We start from the raw sequence: 17,019 nt of genomic DNA, 5'->3' as shown, positions 1-17,019 counted from the left end.
CAATCAGATTGGACGTCTACCCCGATCAACGAGTGAAACCTAACGAAAATAGCCGTTTGTTCCCAAACGGAATGTAAAAAAAAAAAAGTTTTGCTAAGTGTTTTTGTCGACTTTTATTTCAACACATCAGCAGTTTTTTCTGTGGAACCGAGCATTGATTCACTGCTTTAAATAGTTAATTACTCTCGCCATGTCTCCATGTGTCTGGGTGGGGGGGGAGTGGCGGCGGCTCTTGGGGGGGGAGACGGGGGGGCATGGCGACGCATTTTGTGTCTGTCTTTTTCCGGCCGGCCTCGCCAGCCATATATTTTGCAGCTCATGTCTGAAAAGAGTGGCTCCAAGCGCTCGGGGTGGGCTCCAAGCCTCTGATGGTTTTCCAGGGAGTATTTGTCAGGTCAGACTGTGCACCGCCCGCCGGTCTCCACCGGTCTCCTCTCCTCTCTTCTCCTCTCCCCGGGTTATTTATTACCTCTCTCCCCCGCCGGCAGCGTTGCGGCTCCGCGCCGCTGCCAGTAACGGCGGCGGCGGCGCAGAGGCGGGGGCCGCACCGGGGGGGACTCGGAGGGACGGAGTAGGCAGGAAACCCCGGCACTTGAATGAAAAACTTGCATAGTCTTACGGTTTGAATGAATATTCTAGAATACATGTGTCAAAGTGGCGGCCCGGGGGCTAAATCTGGCCCGCCGCTTCATTTTGTGTGGACCGGGAAAGTGAATCATGAGTGCCGACTTTGTGTTTTAGGATCAAATAAAAATGAAGAGTATAGATGTATATTAAATTTCCTGATTTTCCCCCTTTTAAATCAATAATTGGAATTTTTTAAGCAGTTTTTGGTGTTTTTAGTTCAAAAATCATTTTGTAAAATCTAAACGTATATTTAAAAAAGCTAAAATAAACATTGTTTTAGATCTATAAAAAACTGAATATTCAGGGCTTTTAATCTAGTTCTTTTAATCCATTTATAAAAACAATCTAAATATTATATCTAAAATGGTCCGATGTATATTAGATTTCCTGATTTTCCCCCTTTTAAATCAATAATTGTAATTTTTTTAAACATTTTTTTCTGGGTTTTTAGTTCAAAAATCATTTTGTAAAATCTAAAAATATATATATAAAAAAACTAAAATTAACATTGTTTTAGATCTATAAAAAAATGAATATTCAAGGGCTTTTAATCCAGTTCTTTTAATCTATTTATATAAAAAAAACAATCTAAATATTATATCTAAAATTGTCTGATGTATCTTAAATTTCCTGATTTTCCCCCTTTTAAATCAATAATTGTAATTTTTTAATCCATTTTTTTCTGTTTTTAGTTCAAAAATAATTTTGTAAAATCTAAAAATATACTTTAAAAAGCTAAAATAAACATTGTTTTAGATCTATAAAAAACTGAATATTAAGGGATTTTAATCCAGTTCTTTCAATCCATTTATTTAAAAAAATCTAAATGTTATATCTAAAATGGTCCGATGTATATTAAATTTCCTGATTTTCCCCCTTTTAAATCAATAATTGTCATTTTTTAATCCTTTTTTTTCTGTGTTTTTAGTTCAAAAATCATTTTGTAAAATCTAAAAATATATAAAAAAAGCTAAAATAAACATTGTTTTAGATCTATAAAAAATGAATATTCAAGGGCTTTTAATCCAGTTCTTTTAATCCATTTATATAAAAAAAAATCTAAATATTATATCTAAAATGGTCCGGCCCACGTGAAATCAAGTTGACGTTAAAGCGGCCCGCGAACCAACCCGAGTCTGACACCCTTGTTCTAAAATGATTGGACTCCATTGAGTTTTATACGGTGTTTCCCAATTCACGAAAATTTTGTAACTTTGATTTTTTTTGGAAGCATATTTGACATTGAATCAGCATCATTTAATACTCACCATCTTAAACACTACCCCCGAAAGCCTCTGAAAATGATAAAAGTATCCAAATTATGTATGAAGTGTGTATGCAAAAAAGATGAGAAAATGATTTATTAAGCCATTAATATGAATAAAAAATGCAGACATTTTTTCGTGGGTGGCCCGGTGGACAAGTGGTTAGTGTGTCGGGCTCGCAATTTTGGGGTCTAAGGTTCAATCCCTTTTTTTGCATATTTTCCCCAGGCTTGTGTGGGTTTTCTAAGGGTACTCCAGTTTCGTTCCACTTCCCAAAATTATGCCGGCTATGCTAGCTGGTTGTCCACGCCAAATTGCCGCTAGCTATGATTGGTTCTCCTTTGTCTTTTGTGCCCTCATTGGCTGGCCACCATTTCAGGTTGTCGCTGAAATCAGTTGGGATAGTCTACAGCACCCCCACTCTTGTGAGGATAAGCAATTCAGAAAATAAATGAATAAATTGCGAGTATAGCGGAGTAAACATACACACCAACATTAACATATAACTTAAAATTATGTTACGCACACTCACTTAAGAAACAACGCCGTGACGGACGAGGCTCAAAGGCATGCAAATCGGGAACTCCCCCCGCCGACCGGAGCTAATCAGCCCACAAAAGGGTCTTTTGGTTGGACGGTTGCGCTCATACTTCGCCAGTAAACGGCACCCCATTTTGGGCCGGCTCTGGCATCCGCCGCCAGCGCGTTATTTCGGGTTAGGCTAGCTCCATGCTCCCCCGTCGGAACAGGTGGCCGCTAACCCCCACGGGGACCAGGCTGGCTATAGCGTCTGGCTACCTACCGCGCGCTAGCTTCAGTTCCGGCATCGTTTTTCGTATCTTGAAACAAAAGATTTCCCATCAAACTTTTTGTAACCTGAATATTTTGTATGTAGAAGCATTTTGTAAGTAGCGATACCATTGTATGTAAAAAGAACTCTGATAGGATTTCTAGTTAAGTACAGCTTTGCTTTACTTCCTTCTTCAAATTTCTCTCCCAGCAACAACGTTATAAATCATTACCATACCTGAACTAATCCATAATTCATTACAAAATAAATACAAAAAATGCAGACTCGGCAACATAGATCAAATTAATGTTTACCGCACTAAGAAAATCAAAGAGAATCATGCCTTGTGTATTTAAAATAATCACTGTTGTTGTCTTGCTAAAGTTGGCTAGGATAATAATTAAAATCCCCCAGGAAAGACCACATGACCAATAGAATGGCTGTCTTACTATTCTAATTGAAATCATTAAAAAATGTGAAATATGAACAGCGTAACATAATTTTAAGTTAAGTTGTGTGCTCAGATCTGAATAGCGTAACATAATTTTAAGTTAAGTTGTGTGCTGAGATCTGAATAGTGTAACATAATATTAAGTTTAGTTGGGTGCTCCGATCTGAACAGCATAACATAATTTTAAGTTTAGTTGTGTGCTCCAATCTGAACAGTGTAACATAATTTTAAGTTAAGTTGTGTGCTCAGATCTGAACAGCGTAACATAATTTCAAGTTAAGTTGTGTGATCAAATATGAACAGCATAACATAATTTTAATTTAAGTTGAGTGTTCAGATCTGAATAGCGTAACATAATTTTAAGTTAAATTGTGTGATCCATTCTGAGCAGCGTAACATAATTTTAAATTAAGATGTGTGTTCCAATCTGAAAAGTTCAATTGTAGTAAATAGACCAAATCAGAGTGAATTTTTACAGCGATGCATATAGTTTTTTTTTTTTTTTTTTTCCCGAGCCGGTTAAAAGTAAAATCCTGTCGTAGTAAAGTACAAATTATTCGCTAATACTTTGCTTAATATGATAAATCCTGCCATCTTTGATTAATGATTTGATGTTTAAATACATTTGCATGTGTCACGTGTTTCTAACACTCACTCAATCGCACATCCTAAAAGAAGTTGTGCGATAAATTAATCATGTCGTTAAATATTGTAATTACTTACGAACTATTTATTTTATGTTAACTATTATTTTTTTACCCCAACCGACCTAAGTATATATATTTTTACATTTTCAAAACCATTGTGTTTGAGGCATAGTAGAACAAAATCCGAACATTTCCATTCATTTCAATGATAAAGATGGTTCGAAATAAGACTGTTTTGATTTATGAGCCTTCCCAAGGAATGAATTCAACTCATAAATCAAGTCACCACTGTCAATTGCAGTTTAACGAGTTTTGGAGGGACAACATACATGACAGCGCGCACTCATTACATGTGCATTTTTATGGGGTTCATTCCATAGTTCAAGATTTATTTACAGTTCAAACGATCAGAATAGGCAACTCCAACTATACATATATATATATATATATATATATATATATATATATATATATATATATATATATATATATATATATATAAATATTACCTTGTAGCGAAGTTAATTAAAAAATGTATGTTAGGCTAACTAACTTTTAGCAAACATCGTTAGCAGCATGACTTTGTAATATCGTGTTGCCACAACATTCAGTGATCAACTTACCTTATCTTAACTTATCTTCCAAGGATAGGGGATAGGCTCTAGCACCCCCGTGACCCTTGTGTGTGGTGTTTCATGACTAATATCAATGTTAATTTTAACGATGGGATAAAGTTGACTGAATTTCGGAAAGGAGGCGGGGCTAATACCAGATGTGCATTGACAATTTCCTTTGCTATAATGTGGTAGTTAGCTGGGATAGTCTCTAGCACCCCCCGCAACCCTTGTGTGTGGTGTTTCATGACTAATATCAATGTTAATTTTAATGAAGGGATAAAATTGAGAGTTAATTTCGGAAAGGAGGCGGGGCTAATCCCAGATGTGCATTGAGGATTTCCTTTTAAATTTTTGCTATAATATGGTGAATAAAACTTTAAATTGGAGCTTTGATTTGAGATTAGATGAGGCTGGGATGCAAAGAAATGAAAAAAAATGTTCTAGTCTGAGGTTTTTGCTCTGTTGAACAGATAATTTCTTCTTTTATTCATTTTTTTTTTGGCAGGGATGAAGGTTAAATAAAGTTTTCAGCAAAGAGTGATGGAAAAGTCTGATTTGCAAGGTGAAGCGTCGACGTGGTAAATGTTCGGGGAACCCCTCCAGGGTGAGTCACAAGTCGAGGTGGGCGCGCCATCGGTTACGCGGGGTGGGGAGGGGGGCTCCCATTTCCGATCGCTTTCACCACGGCTCCCCCGATGACGCCCCCGCCTGAAATAACGTTTCCGTGACGACACGTTGACATTTGAGTAAAGGTTGCTTTGATAGCGCCAGAATCTTCGAGCTTCTCATTTGGAAGTCTTCTTCTTCCTAGAAATGGCGGCTCGGAATAACGTGCACTCTCCATAAATGTCAGCCGCCGGCGATTTATGTCGCCGCTACTGTTCAACGCGCTCATAAACGCGGGAAGTGACATTATTGTTTATATCCAAAATATATCTGCTTTCATTCTTCCCGCTCAACGCACTTTTTTGATTTGCGGCTCGTTTCTGATCTTTCGCCCGACACGTCACCACGGACAGCGTAACATAATTTTAAGTTAAGTTGTGTGCTCAGATCTGAATAGCGTAACATAATTTTAAGTTAAGTTGTGTGCTCAGATCTGAACAGCATAACATAATTTTAAATTAAGTCGTTGGCTCAGATCTGAGTAGCGTAACATAATTTTAAGTTAAGTTGTGTGCTCAGATCTCAATAGCGTAACATAATTTTAAGTTAAGTTGTGTGCTCAGATCTGAACAGCATAACATAATTTTAAGTTAAGTTGTGTGCTCAGATCTGAATAGCGTAACATAATTTTAAGTTAAATTGTGTGCTCAGATCTGAATAGCGTAACATAATTTTAAGTTGTGTGCTCCAATGTGAACAGTGTAACATAATTTTAAGTTAAGTTGTGTGCTCAGATCTGAATAGCGTAACATAATTTTAAGTTGAGTTGTGTGCTCAGATCTGAACAGCATAACATAATTTTAAGTCAAGTTGTGTGCTCAGATCTGAATAGCGTAACATAATTTTAAGTTAAGTTGTGTCCTCAAATCTGAACAGTGTAACATAATTTTAAATTAAGTTGTGTTCTCAGATCTGAACAGCATAACATAATTTTAAGTTAAGTTGTGTGCTCCAATCTGAACAGTGTAACATAAGTTTAAGTTAAGTTGTGTGCTCGGATCTGAATAGCGTAACATAATTTTAAGTGAAGTTGTGTGCTCCAATCGGAACAGTGTAACATAATTTTAAGTTAAGTTGTGTGCTCAGATCTGAACGGCATAACATAATTTTAAGTTAAGTTGTGTGTGTTTTTGTTCATGTCTGCCGCGGGTTTTTGGACCAGATCTGGCCACGCTTGCGGTCTCCGGCCCTCCCGTCTGCGGTGTAGCGTGCCTCCTTCCTGTGGCTGTCGGAGGCCCTTCGCCCTGATTTATGGGGTCCTGGACACGCGGCGCTTCGGACCCCACCTCTGCTGCGAGGATGGTTATTCCATGTGTGGGAGGGAAATCCACCTGGGTGGTTCTAAAAGACGCCGAGCCGCTTACGAGCTCCGGGAGGTCAGGGCGATGTGCCGGAGCGCGATACGCCGAGGAGGCTTTTTTTTTGGACTAAATGTGCTTCCCAGGTTCGAGCAATATGCGTCCAACAGCGCTAGTACGCATCTGAGCATGGTTTTCCTCTGAACTGTTCTCCAGTTCCACCTGCTTTTGGCCTCGGACGAGCTGAGGAAGACACATGAAACGGAATTCTTTACGACCGGACGGTTTAGAGTCCAGTTGGTTTGCGGGCCGCTTTAACATCAACTCGATTTCACGTGGGCCGGACCATTTTAGATATAATATTTAGATTTTTTTATATAAATGGATTAAAAGAACTGGATTAAAAGCCCTGAATATTCAGTTTTTTTATAGATCTAAAACAATGTTTATTTGAGCTTTTTTATATCTATTTTTAGATTTTACAAAATGATTTTTGAACTAAAAACACAGAAAAAATGGATTAAAAAATGACAATTATTGATTTAAAAGGGGGAAAATCAGGAAATTTAATATACCTCTATACTCTTCATTTTAATTTGATCCTAAAACAGAAAGTCGGCACTCATTTTCTTTCCCGGGCCACACAAAATGATGCGGCGGGCCAGATTTGGCCCCCGGGCCGCCACTTTGACACTTGTGGTTTAGACGTATCGTATAACTCGATGCCAACGCGTACGGTGCTCTGTTTGCCTCAGCAAGTGACTTAACTTTAACTTTTACAATTATCATATTTTTCAGGGTTAGTCTCACCTGAGTATAAGTCGCACCAGGCAAACAATGCACAAAGAGGAAAAACAATAAAAAAAGGGAGTATTTATTGGACTTTTGGGAGAGTATTTTTTTCATTTCATCAGAGAGCAACACAAAAACATATGTTATAGTAACAGTAGTAAACTGGAGATAATTTGTCTGTTAACATAGCATTTTTGATAATAATATTTAATAATTAAAACAGGCTTTCAGTGGTCAGAGATAGAAAAAAAACATGTCACGGTTGAGTATTAGTTGCAGGCCAAATTATTAATAAAAACGGACTTATTATTCTGAAAATACGGTTATTACCTTGACTGAAAACCTTAAACATAAGAATGCTAATAATTGTAATGTACCCAAACAAAGTTATGTTATGTAAACTTTCAACGTTTTTAGGCAAACAAATGCACAACAATGTTGTTATTGCCCATTACTCAAAATGGCGGCCATTTTAATGACGCCGACCAATAGCAGACTAGCATCTTAGCAACGCCGACCAATAGCAGACTAGCATTTTAGCAACGCCGACTAATAGCAAAACAGCAACTTCGTAAGCCCATCGACCGCCATGTTTGAATTTTGTAACTTTTTCCCCCCATAAGAAATTCTTGTTGAAACCGTTAAAAAATGGGACGAAAAAACGTCACTTCGTAACGTTACATAAAACGTAAAATAGTAACGTAAACCGGAAGTTCAATGTCCCGACCAATAGCAGATCAGCATCTTAGCAACGATGACCAATAGCAGACCCGCATCTTCCTAACGAAAACCAATAGCAGACCAGAAATGTAGTCACGCGGACCGACCGCCATGTTTGAATTTTTGAAATGTTTGCTCGCGTGAGAAACTCCTGTTGATACCGTTAAAAGGGGACGAAAAAACGTCCCTTCGTAATGTTAAAAAGACGTAAAGTATAGGTTTAATCCCGATGGTCCGATATATCTAGTTCCTGTTTATTTGAGAATGTTTTTTTCGAAACCTCCCCCGTCTCCAGAACCTACGGCCCCAAGTCTTGAAAAGTCCGATTTTCCACTTCCTCCTTCCAGCTTACGAGAAAACTTTTACCCTTGTTCCTGGCAAAACAACCCGGTCCTTCATTTGAGTCGCTTTGGCGTCGTTCGTCGCAAACCCACTGCAGTTCCAAGCCTCCGCTGTTTAAATGGGCCAAGTTGAGACGCGGCGGTGAGTGCAAATCTTGTTTGGTCTGCGTCTGTGAACTTCAGTTTGACTCCACTCAAACACACACACACACACAGCCGTGAATTTTTTTTTAACTGTACGGTTCTGAAAATTCAACAAAAATACACCAAACTCATTGACGTTGATGAACGTCCAACCCATTTTTCCCCTCACCGGGACCACTCTCCCCAATCGGACGTCCACCCCCGTCAATGGCACCGAAAACATAAACATTCCCACTTTTTTTTTTTGGGTTATACCCCCGCGAGTTGATATGGATGAGTGTGTAGGAGTTAAACGCGTGACGCCGCAGAAATAATTTCGAGTAGACGGCCATAAATCATTTCAAAAAGAAGGAGGCGGGCTTAAAGTGGGGGAGACGGGGGGAGGGCTAAGGGGGGTGGAGGAAGTACGCGCGTTAATGATCCCCGTATGCAGCATCATGTCCGCGCCCGGCGCGCGCAGCGTGTCAGGTATTAGCAGAGTGTGTGTGGGTGCGTGTGGGAGGTAGGACGGACCGGACCGACGGACGGACGGAAGGAAGGAAGGAAGCAGGCAGGGACGGACTAACCGAGGGACGGACGCCGTGAGGCTGGCTGGCTGGCTGCCTTGGCGGAGAGCGCTTGCCGCGCGTCGCGTCGCGTCAAACCGCCGCTGAATGGGAATCTATCCGGCAACTCCAGTAGAGCGCCGTCTCCCCCGCGTGAAAGCCAACGGCGCGCCTCCAAGTGCGGCTCGGGCCGACCCCGGGGCAGCCCCGGCCAGGAGGAGGGCTCTGAGGAGCCCGCTTGTTCGGACGTCCGCTCTCCCCGCACTTGTTCCCGGAGCGTGGTTGGTCGCAACGGCGGCCGAAGAAGAGGCGCCCAAAGCGGCGGCCAAAGCGGCGCCCAAAGCGGCGCCCATAGCGGCGCAAGCGGCAGCGGTATGCCGGCCATCAAGAAGGAGCGTCCGGACGGGGACGACATGGCTTTAGCCGCCTTTAACCAGTCCGAGTATTTGGCTCCTTTAAACGCCGCCGCTATCCCGGTGGTCACCCCACACCCGCCGCCTTACGAGCATATTTTAGCCCAGCACCGCGCGTATTTGGGGCTCCACGACTCGACGCTGCATCACCAGCACCTCCAACACGCCCCGCCGGATGACTTGATGCTGGAGAGGTTCTCGTCCATCCCGGACTTCCAGCCCTTCTTTGACAACGGGGAACCTTGCATCGAAGTGGAGTGCGGGGAAAACAAAGCTTTGCTTTATATTAATAAACTATGCCAAGGAAGCAAGGGACCCTCCATCAAGTACCGGGGCGAGTGGCTCACCCCCAATGAGTTCCAGTTTGTCAGTGGCCGGGAGACTGCTAAGGACTGGAAACGGAGTATTCGACATAAAGGTAAGATGTCAATCAATTGTTACTTTTAAGGAAAGGGGAAAAGTATAACAACTGTACTACTAAAACCTCCACTTTTAACGGGAAGAAAGTCGCTGATCCGGTTTGAAGTGGAACTGGGAAATGACTGACTTTGCTTCTATTTGTGTCCAAGTACACAAAGTTTCATTTTTTTGTCCTCAAATTTCATGGATTCGGTCCAAATCCTGGTAAATTAAATTCGTTTGGCACGGAATGGTGTTGTTTAGGACCAAAGGATAGCTCCATTCAATAAGCATATTGACTTTACCTACTCAACGCGTGTTTTTTTGGGGGGGGGGTTGCACAACTTTGAGGGGATGTTCAAGTGGGCTGATTTTGGTATGAGTAAGTGTAACATATATTGTTCGGTAACGTGAATTTGTATGTGTTCATTAATATGTACTGTCCCTTTTAATTCAATAAATCAAACTATTGGTCTTTAAGTATTTACAGTAGCTGTTTCTTCAATCCAAAGTTATGAAGCAAATGTGTTTTATTTATTTTGGTTAGTCTTTTGTTAGTACTTTTGGGGTTTAGGTCAGGGGATGTCATCCATTATTTTCATTTGGGGTGTTTTCTTAGAGTTGTAATTATATGACTCATGCGATATTGTTTACAGTGGCGGAGAGTTAGTTGTTTACGATCTAATTAAAGGGATTACCTGTCATAGACGTCCAATTATTTTGAGCTGAGAGATCTGGCAGTGAATGCTGAGGCTTGGCAGACGTTACCGGGCTTTCGGGCCAAATGGATTGGATGTCCGAGCGTCCTATCGTGGCCAAAAAGTTGACATTAGTGCCTTGAAAAAATATTTTTAGGGTATTTGGGGTCATTTTGGGGTTATGTGAATAAACTTAAAGTGACTTTTTGGAATGCAAAGACACTCCGATGAGGTTTTGGATGTCGTTTTTGTGAACTGGCAACCCACAAGTTGGATTAGGTCACGTTACCTTTCAAAATAAACTGTTAAAATGAACATTTCTTCTTCCTGTGTAAAGAAAATTGAAGCTAAAATTGAATTTTGATCCAAGTGTGTGGGTAATGTTGCGGTAATGTTGTTTTATAATCATTTGTTTGGTTTTTTTTGTAGGGAAAAGCCTCAAGACACTTATGTCCAAAGGAATCTTACAGGTGCATCCTCCAATCTGCGATTGTCCAGGTTGTCGAATCTCGTCACCCGTGGTAAGATTATTTTCTATTCAGTCCGTTTTTGTTCGGGTTTTGGGCATTGATGTTCATGAACTAGCGCTGGGTTTTTTGGAAGCATTTTTGTGCACATTCAACTGTAATAACCTTGGATTCCATTTAACAAAACGGAGAAAATTGACGTTGGTCAGTGTTGAGGTCTTTCGTAAAAATGCTTTGGATAGAAAACTTGTGTTCTTCACGTCACTGGAGAAAAATGACTTACTGTATTTTGTCCCATAAAGTGACACTCCCTTTTAAAACCATGAATTTGGAGGTGAAAATTGTCAATCAGGGGGCATCTTATACGCCAGAAATGGTCAAAATCAACGATTTTAAGGCAATTTTAAGGGTACGGCTTATACGTGGAGGCGGCTTATACGTGAGAAAATAACATATCCACTAAGTGCGACTTTAAGCACGTAATGAGGCATCGTGTACTAGTTGTAAACATGATTTTCTTGGAACAACCCAAGCTAAAAAACAATTTGTTATTTACTGGTTCCATTGTTTTTTGCATGACTCCTATTGGTCTAAAAGTACGGGAGTCGGATTGGTTTCAGATCTGTATGAGTTTGAAAGAAATCGTGTCAAAAGTCCAAAACTCGGCATCGGGACAACCTAAGCACAATTCACGAGATATTAATTAATTCATTTTCTGAACTGGTTATCCTCACAAGGGTTGCTGGGGGTGCTGGAGCCAATCTCAGCTAACTACAGACACCCTGAATTGGTGGCTAGCCAATCGCAGAGCGCAAGGAGACAAACAACCAATCACTCGTAGGTAGGGGGAAGTTAGCGCGTTCAACCACCTAGCCTAGCATGCATGTTTTTAGAATGTGGGACGAAACTGGAGTACCCGGAGAAAACCCACGTAGAACACCCGAACTCCACACAGTGCGGACCCACCTCATAAGGGTGGCGGGGGGTGCTGGAGCCAATCTAAGCTAACTACAGACACTCCCTGTTGGCGGCTAGCCAATCGCAGGGCGCAAGGAGACAAACAACCAATCACTCGTAGGTCAGGGGAAGTTAGAGCATTCAACCAGCTAGCCTAGCATGCATGTTTTTGGAATGTTGGAGGAAACCGGAGTACCCGGATAAAACCCACGTAGAACACCCAAACTCCACACCGTGCGGACCCACCTCATAAGGGTGGCGGGGGTGCTGGAGCCAATCTCAGCTAACTACAGACATCCTGAATCGGTGACTAGCCAATCGCAGGGTGCAAGGAGACAAACAACCAATCGTAGCTAGGGGCAATTTAGAGCGTTCAACCTGCTAACCTAACATGCATGTTTTTGGAATGTGGGTCAAAATTGGAGTACCCGGAGAAAACCCATGCAAGCCCAGGGAGAACACCCAAACTCCACACAGTGAGGACCCACCTGTGTTCGAACCCTCGGCCCCAGAACTGTGATGCGACATGCTAACCACTTCACCACCGCCCAATCGGCGAGTTGTAAAAGTCGAAATGTTTGGGATAAATAGACTAAATACCACTTGATGTTGATTTGCGGTTTGAGAAATCAGCAAGAGATATTTCATTGGTCTGTTTGCGTTGTCGCACAGCTGCACGATAAGCGTGTTTAGGGGAGCGCCGCCTTTTGTTTATAACCTTTCCGCCGAAGACCCTACAGGCACACGGTGACAGCTTTGACAGTCATTTTCTCTCAGCGTGAATACCCGAATGCACTTCCAGCTTTTCAAAGACGCCGAGCATCAAACGGCCATTTATCCGGAGAAAACGAGACGTCTAGTTTCCAGCCTTCGGTCACTCTTCAGTCAGACTCCTCACCTGGCTGACAAGACCTCGTCCCCCCCGGGGGTGCCGAACCGAGGGCCTGCCCGGACCGGAGGCCGCCGCGGCCGCGTCACCGTGGCGGCGTCGGCTTTTGCGCGAGATGACACGCGCCCGATCCGTCTGTCGGCGCAGGTGCGGCGAGTTGTGGGTCGGCGCTCGTGTGTTTTCGGCGCCGCCGAGCGCATCTGTTGTCGCTCCCGAACCCTAATCTTGAGGGAAGGGCGTAAGAGGCTTAGCGAGCTACTGAGCGTGGCTACCGCCGATTATTGTACGCCAGACACGCGAGGCGAAGGCGCGTTAGATAAGTCGGAGGTGTTTGAGTGATACAGGTAAACTCTTGACATTTTTGCGAAAGCGCTACCACGAAAACGGAATTGGGCCGGAGACAACTAGGGGCTAAGTCGGGGATCGGGAATGTTTTTAGTCTTATTTTCAAATGTTTTTACTTGAGAGACATAGTCAGAATTTAACATACATGAAAATTGTGCGCCCTTTTGAGTTATTTTATCTGTTTTAAAGGGAGAAATGATAGCTAAAGTGTATTTTTTAATGTTTTGACGGATATACAGTGGCACCTCTACTTACAAACTTGTTTCGTAACTTGGATTTTTTGTAAGTAGAGCAGTACTTTATAGGTAAATTTTCTCATTCATTCCACAGTTTAAAAAAAAACCGACCATCTAAACCAGGGGCGGGAACCTTTTTGACAGAGATAGTCGTAAACAATTCATATTTTCAAATATTATTCATTAATTCACCTCTTTTAAAGGAAAAAAATATAGCTAAAGTGTATTTTTTAACGTCATCATGGATTTACAGTGGGACCTCTACTAACAAACTTGTTTCGTAACTTGGATTTTTCGTAAGTAAAGCAGTGCTTTATAGGTAAATTCTTTCATTTGATCAACGGTCCTCATAAAAAGACCATCTAAACCAGGGGGCGGGAACCTTTTTGACAGAAATAGTTGTAAACAAGTCATATTTTTACGTTTTCCTTGAGAGCCATACTCAGAATTTAAAATCCATAAAAATGCGCCTTTTTACTCATTTCCAACCTTTTAAAGGGCAAAATGATAGCTTAAGTGTATTTTTTAACGTCTTCACGGATATACAGTGGGACCTCTACTTACAAACTTGTTTCGTAACTTGGATTTTTTTGTAAGTAGAGCAGTACTTTATAGGTAAATTCTTTCATTTGATCAACGGTCCTCCAAAAAAACGACTTTATAAAACAGGGGGCGGGAACCTTTTTGACAGAGAGAGTCGTAAATAAGTCCTATTTTCATTTTTTTCCCTTGAGATCAATTTTAAATCCATAAAAATGCGCCTTTTTACTAATTTCCAACCTTTTAAAGGACAAAAAGATAGCTAAAGTGTATTTTTTAACGTCTTGACGGATATACAGTGAGACCTCTACTTACAAACTTGTTTCGTAACTTGGATTTTTTGTAAGTAGAGCAGTACTTTATAGGTAAATTTTCTCAATCATTCCACGGTTTAAAAAAAAAACAGCCATCTAAACTAGAAACCGGGAACCTTTTTGACAGAGATAGCCGTGAACAATACATATTTTCAAATGTTATTCCTTTATAGCCATAATTTAAAAATAAAAATACATGAAAATCCGTACCATTTAAAAAAAAAAAAAAGTCATTTGACCTATTTTAAAGTACACAAAGTCCCTAAATTCCTTAGACGACATTGTTACACTGTTGCTAATCAACTATTATCAATGAAAGTATGCATGATATTTGACCTCACAGGTTAGCATATAGTCATATGCCCTCAATATTCAGTTTTTTTATAGATCTAAAACAATGTTTATTTTAGCTTTTTATATATATTTTTAGATTTTACAAAATGATTTTTGAACTAAAAAAAAAACGGGAAAAAATGGATCAAAAAATTAGAATTATTGATTTAAAAGGGGGAAAATCAGGAAATTTAATATACATCGGACCATTTTAGATATTATATACATTTTTAAATAAATTGATTAAAAGAACTGGATTAAAAGCCTTGAATATTCCGTTTTTTTATAGATCTAAAACAATGTTTATTTTAGCTTTTTATATATATATTTTTAGATTTGACAAAATGATTTTTGAACTAAAAACACAGAAAAAAATGGATTAAAAAATGACAATTATTGATTTAAAAGAGGGAAAATCAGGAAAAGAGCCGCATACGGCTCCTGAGCCATACGTTCCCAACCTAATTTAAGAAAACACCTATTTTTTTTGCATCACGCTAGCACGTTAGCATTCATTTACGCTCGACCGTCAGATTTACCGTCGATGGACTTTTTTTTAAGGGTGGTCTTGTCGCGGCACGTATTCTTCAACCTCAATTCGCAGACGTGACGGAGCGAAACGCCGCCATTGACGTCAGCGGGGACCGGAGGGCCCCGAGGCTGTTGTTGTTTCGGTCGGTCCCCGTTTCCTGGCGCGGCGCCGAAAGCCTGAAGTTAAAGCCGGCCAGCGAATACCACGGCGACGCCTCAGGACACCCACGTGCACGCCGCCGCACACTCGCACTCACGCACGCGCCGGTTAAGAATGTCAGCAGTTTCACGCGAGGGCGGCGAGGGTGAGACGACGGCGGCGGCGGCGGCGGGGCTTTGGCGTCGCTAACCCCCCTCCCCTTTGACTCCCCTCGGGGCACGGCGGCCAAGCCCCCCCACCCCCCCCCCCCCCCCCCCCTCTCACACTATATGCCTGCCTACTGACACAAATTACCTCATGCAGACATTTATTTTGAAAGTTTGACAGCTGAACTTTAAGTGATCTTGCGTCGCTATAGGCATAAGGCAGGCTTTTGTATTCAAAAACAAACAAAACAAAAAAAAACAAAAGTGCAGCCGGCGGGAAGACGGCCCACCTGCCCGTACCAGGGGTGTCAGACTCGGGTTGGTTCGCGGGTCGCGTTAACGTCAACTCGATTTCATGTGGGCCATTTTAGATATAATATTTAGATTTTTTTTAAATAAGTGGATTAAAAGAACTGGATTAAAAAAAAGCCCTGAATATTCAGTTTTTTTATAGATCTAAAACAATGTTTATTTTAGCTTTTTTTAAATATATTTTTAGATTTTACAAAATGATTTTTGAACTAAAAACACAGGAAAAAATTGGTTAAAAATGACAATTATTGATTTAAGAGGGGGAAAATCAGGAATTTTAATATACATCAGACCATTTTAGATATAATATTTAGATTTTTTTTAAGAACTGGATTAAAAGCCCTGAATATTCAGTTTTTTTATAGATCTAAAACAATGTTTATTTTAGCTATTTTTTTATATATTTTTAGATTTTACAAAATAATTTTTGAACTAAAAACACAGAAAAAAATGATTAAAAAATTACAATTATTGATTTAAAAGGGGGAAAATCAGGAAATGTAATATACATGGGACCATTTTAGATATAGTATTTAGATTTTTTTAAATAAATGGATTAAAAGAACTGGATTAAAAGCCCTGAATATTCCGTTTTTTTATATATCTATAACAATGTTTATTTTAGCTTTTTTTAAATATATTTTTAGATTTTACAAAAGGATTTTTGAACTAAAAACACAGAAAAAATGGATTAAAAAATGACAATTATTGATTTAAAAGGGGGAAAATAAAGGAAATTTTAATATACATCGGACCATTTTAGATATATTATTTAGATTTTTTTATATATAAATGGATTAAAAGAACTGGATTAAAAGCCCTGAATATTCCGTTTTTTTATAGATCTAAAACAATGTTGATTTTAGCTTTTTTATATATTTTTAGATTTTACAAAATGATTTTTGAACTAAAAACACAGAAAAAATGGATTAAAAAATGACAATTATTGATTTAAAAGGGGGGAAATCAGGAAGTTTAATATACATCTAAATTCTTCATTTTGCGGCGGGCCAGATTTGGCCCCCGGTCCGCCACTTTGACACATGTGCCGTACACGATAATTGTCGCTCGACAGTTGACGATAAAACGATGACGCGCACGCGTTTCTCGTCATGCAATTCGATAACCGTGTTCTTATCACGTGGGAACTTTCCCGCCTAAGTTTAAGGCCACGCCATAAATGCGGCGTTTGTTCGCTTTTCGGCGTGGGCGCCGAGGGTGACCGCTGATTAGCCGGCGTCCGCGTCTCCTCCGGGGAGAGCTGGGCTTCCTCTACCCTGTTATTTCAGCGGAACTGGCGGAGGATGGGAGGAAATTACAGTCGCCTCCGAAAGGCTCATAAAGACCCCCCTCCCCACCCAACCCAGTCACGGGCC

The 17,019-nt window shown here is 40.6% G+C and overlaps 2 protein-coding genes and 1 long non-coding RNA gene across 5 annotated transcripts in view; 2 read left to right on the top strand and 1 right to left on the bottom strand.

Moving 5' to 3' along the window:
* Positions 1 to 256: 256 nt before the first annotated feature.
* On the top strand, positions 257 to 7,243 carry LOC144086516 (uncharacterized). The gene is made up of 2 exons (XR_013304503.1): positions 257 to 394; positions 7,160 to 7,243. It is a non-coding gene; the product is annotated as an uncharacterized LOC144086516 (long non-coding RNA).
* Positions 7,244 to 7,513: 270 nt separating this feature from the next.
* Positions 7,514 to 15,352, bottom strand: LOC144085802 (uncharacterized). Of its 2 annotated transcripts, none has more exons than XM_077615465.1 (2): positions 15,034 to 15,352; positions 7,514 to 10,521 (listed from the first exon to the last, which is right to left on the bottom strand). In XM_077615465.1, exon 2 carries the CDS (start codon positions 9,316 to 9,318, stop codon positions 8,920 to 8,922), a length of 399 nt encoding a protein of 132 aa, XP_077471591.1. In that variant the 5' UTR covers positions 9,319 to 10,521; positions 15,034 to 15,352; the 3' UTR covers positions 7,514 to 8,919. The 2 variants fall into 2 exon arrangements, with proteins under 2 accessions (XP_077471591.1, XP_077471585.1); XM_077615459.1 differs by lacking the exon at positions 15,034 to 15,352 and adding an exon at positions 12,736 to 12,773.
* samd11 (sterile alpha motif domain containing 11) overlaps positions 7,580 to 17,019 on the top strand; it is an 86,442-nt gene continuing 77,002 nt past the window's right edge. Inside the window, exons 1-2 of one of the 2 annotated variants that reach the window (XM_077615447.1) lie at positions 7,580 to 8,356; positions 10,843 to 10,934. In XM_077615447.1, the coding sequence (XP_077471573.1) occupies positions 10,863 to 10,934 (72 nt within the window). In that variant the 5' untranslated portion in view covers positions 7,580 to 8,356; positions 10,843 to 10,862. Of the gene's footprint in view, positions 8,357 to 8,933; positions 9,735 to 10,842; positions 10,935 to 17,019 lie in introns of those variants that run through there. The other variant, XM_077615439.1, reaches the window with a different exon arrangement.

Source organism: Stigmatopora argus, chromosome 1 (genome assembly GCF_051989625.1).
Source record: "Stigmatopora argus isolate UIUO_Sarg chromosome 1, RoL_Sarg_1.0, whole genome shotgun sequence".
In the NCBI taxonomy this organism is placed as follows: domain Eukaryota; kingdom Metazoa; phylum Chordata; class Actinopteri; order Syngnathiformes; family Syngnathidae; genus Stigmatopora; species Stigmatopora argus.
This window is presented reverse-complemented; position numbering and strand designations above follow the sequence as displayed.

Bases quoted from the DNA above. Each gene is read 5' to 3' on its own strand.
- LOC144085802 (XM_077615465.1), bottom strand. From the start codon at position 9,318: ATGTCGTCCCCGTCCGGACGCTCCTTCTTGATGGCCGGCATACCGCTG.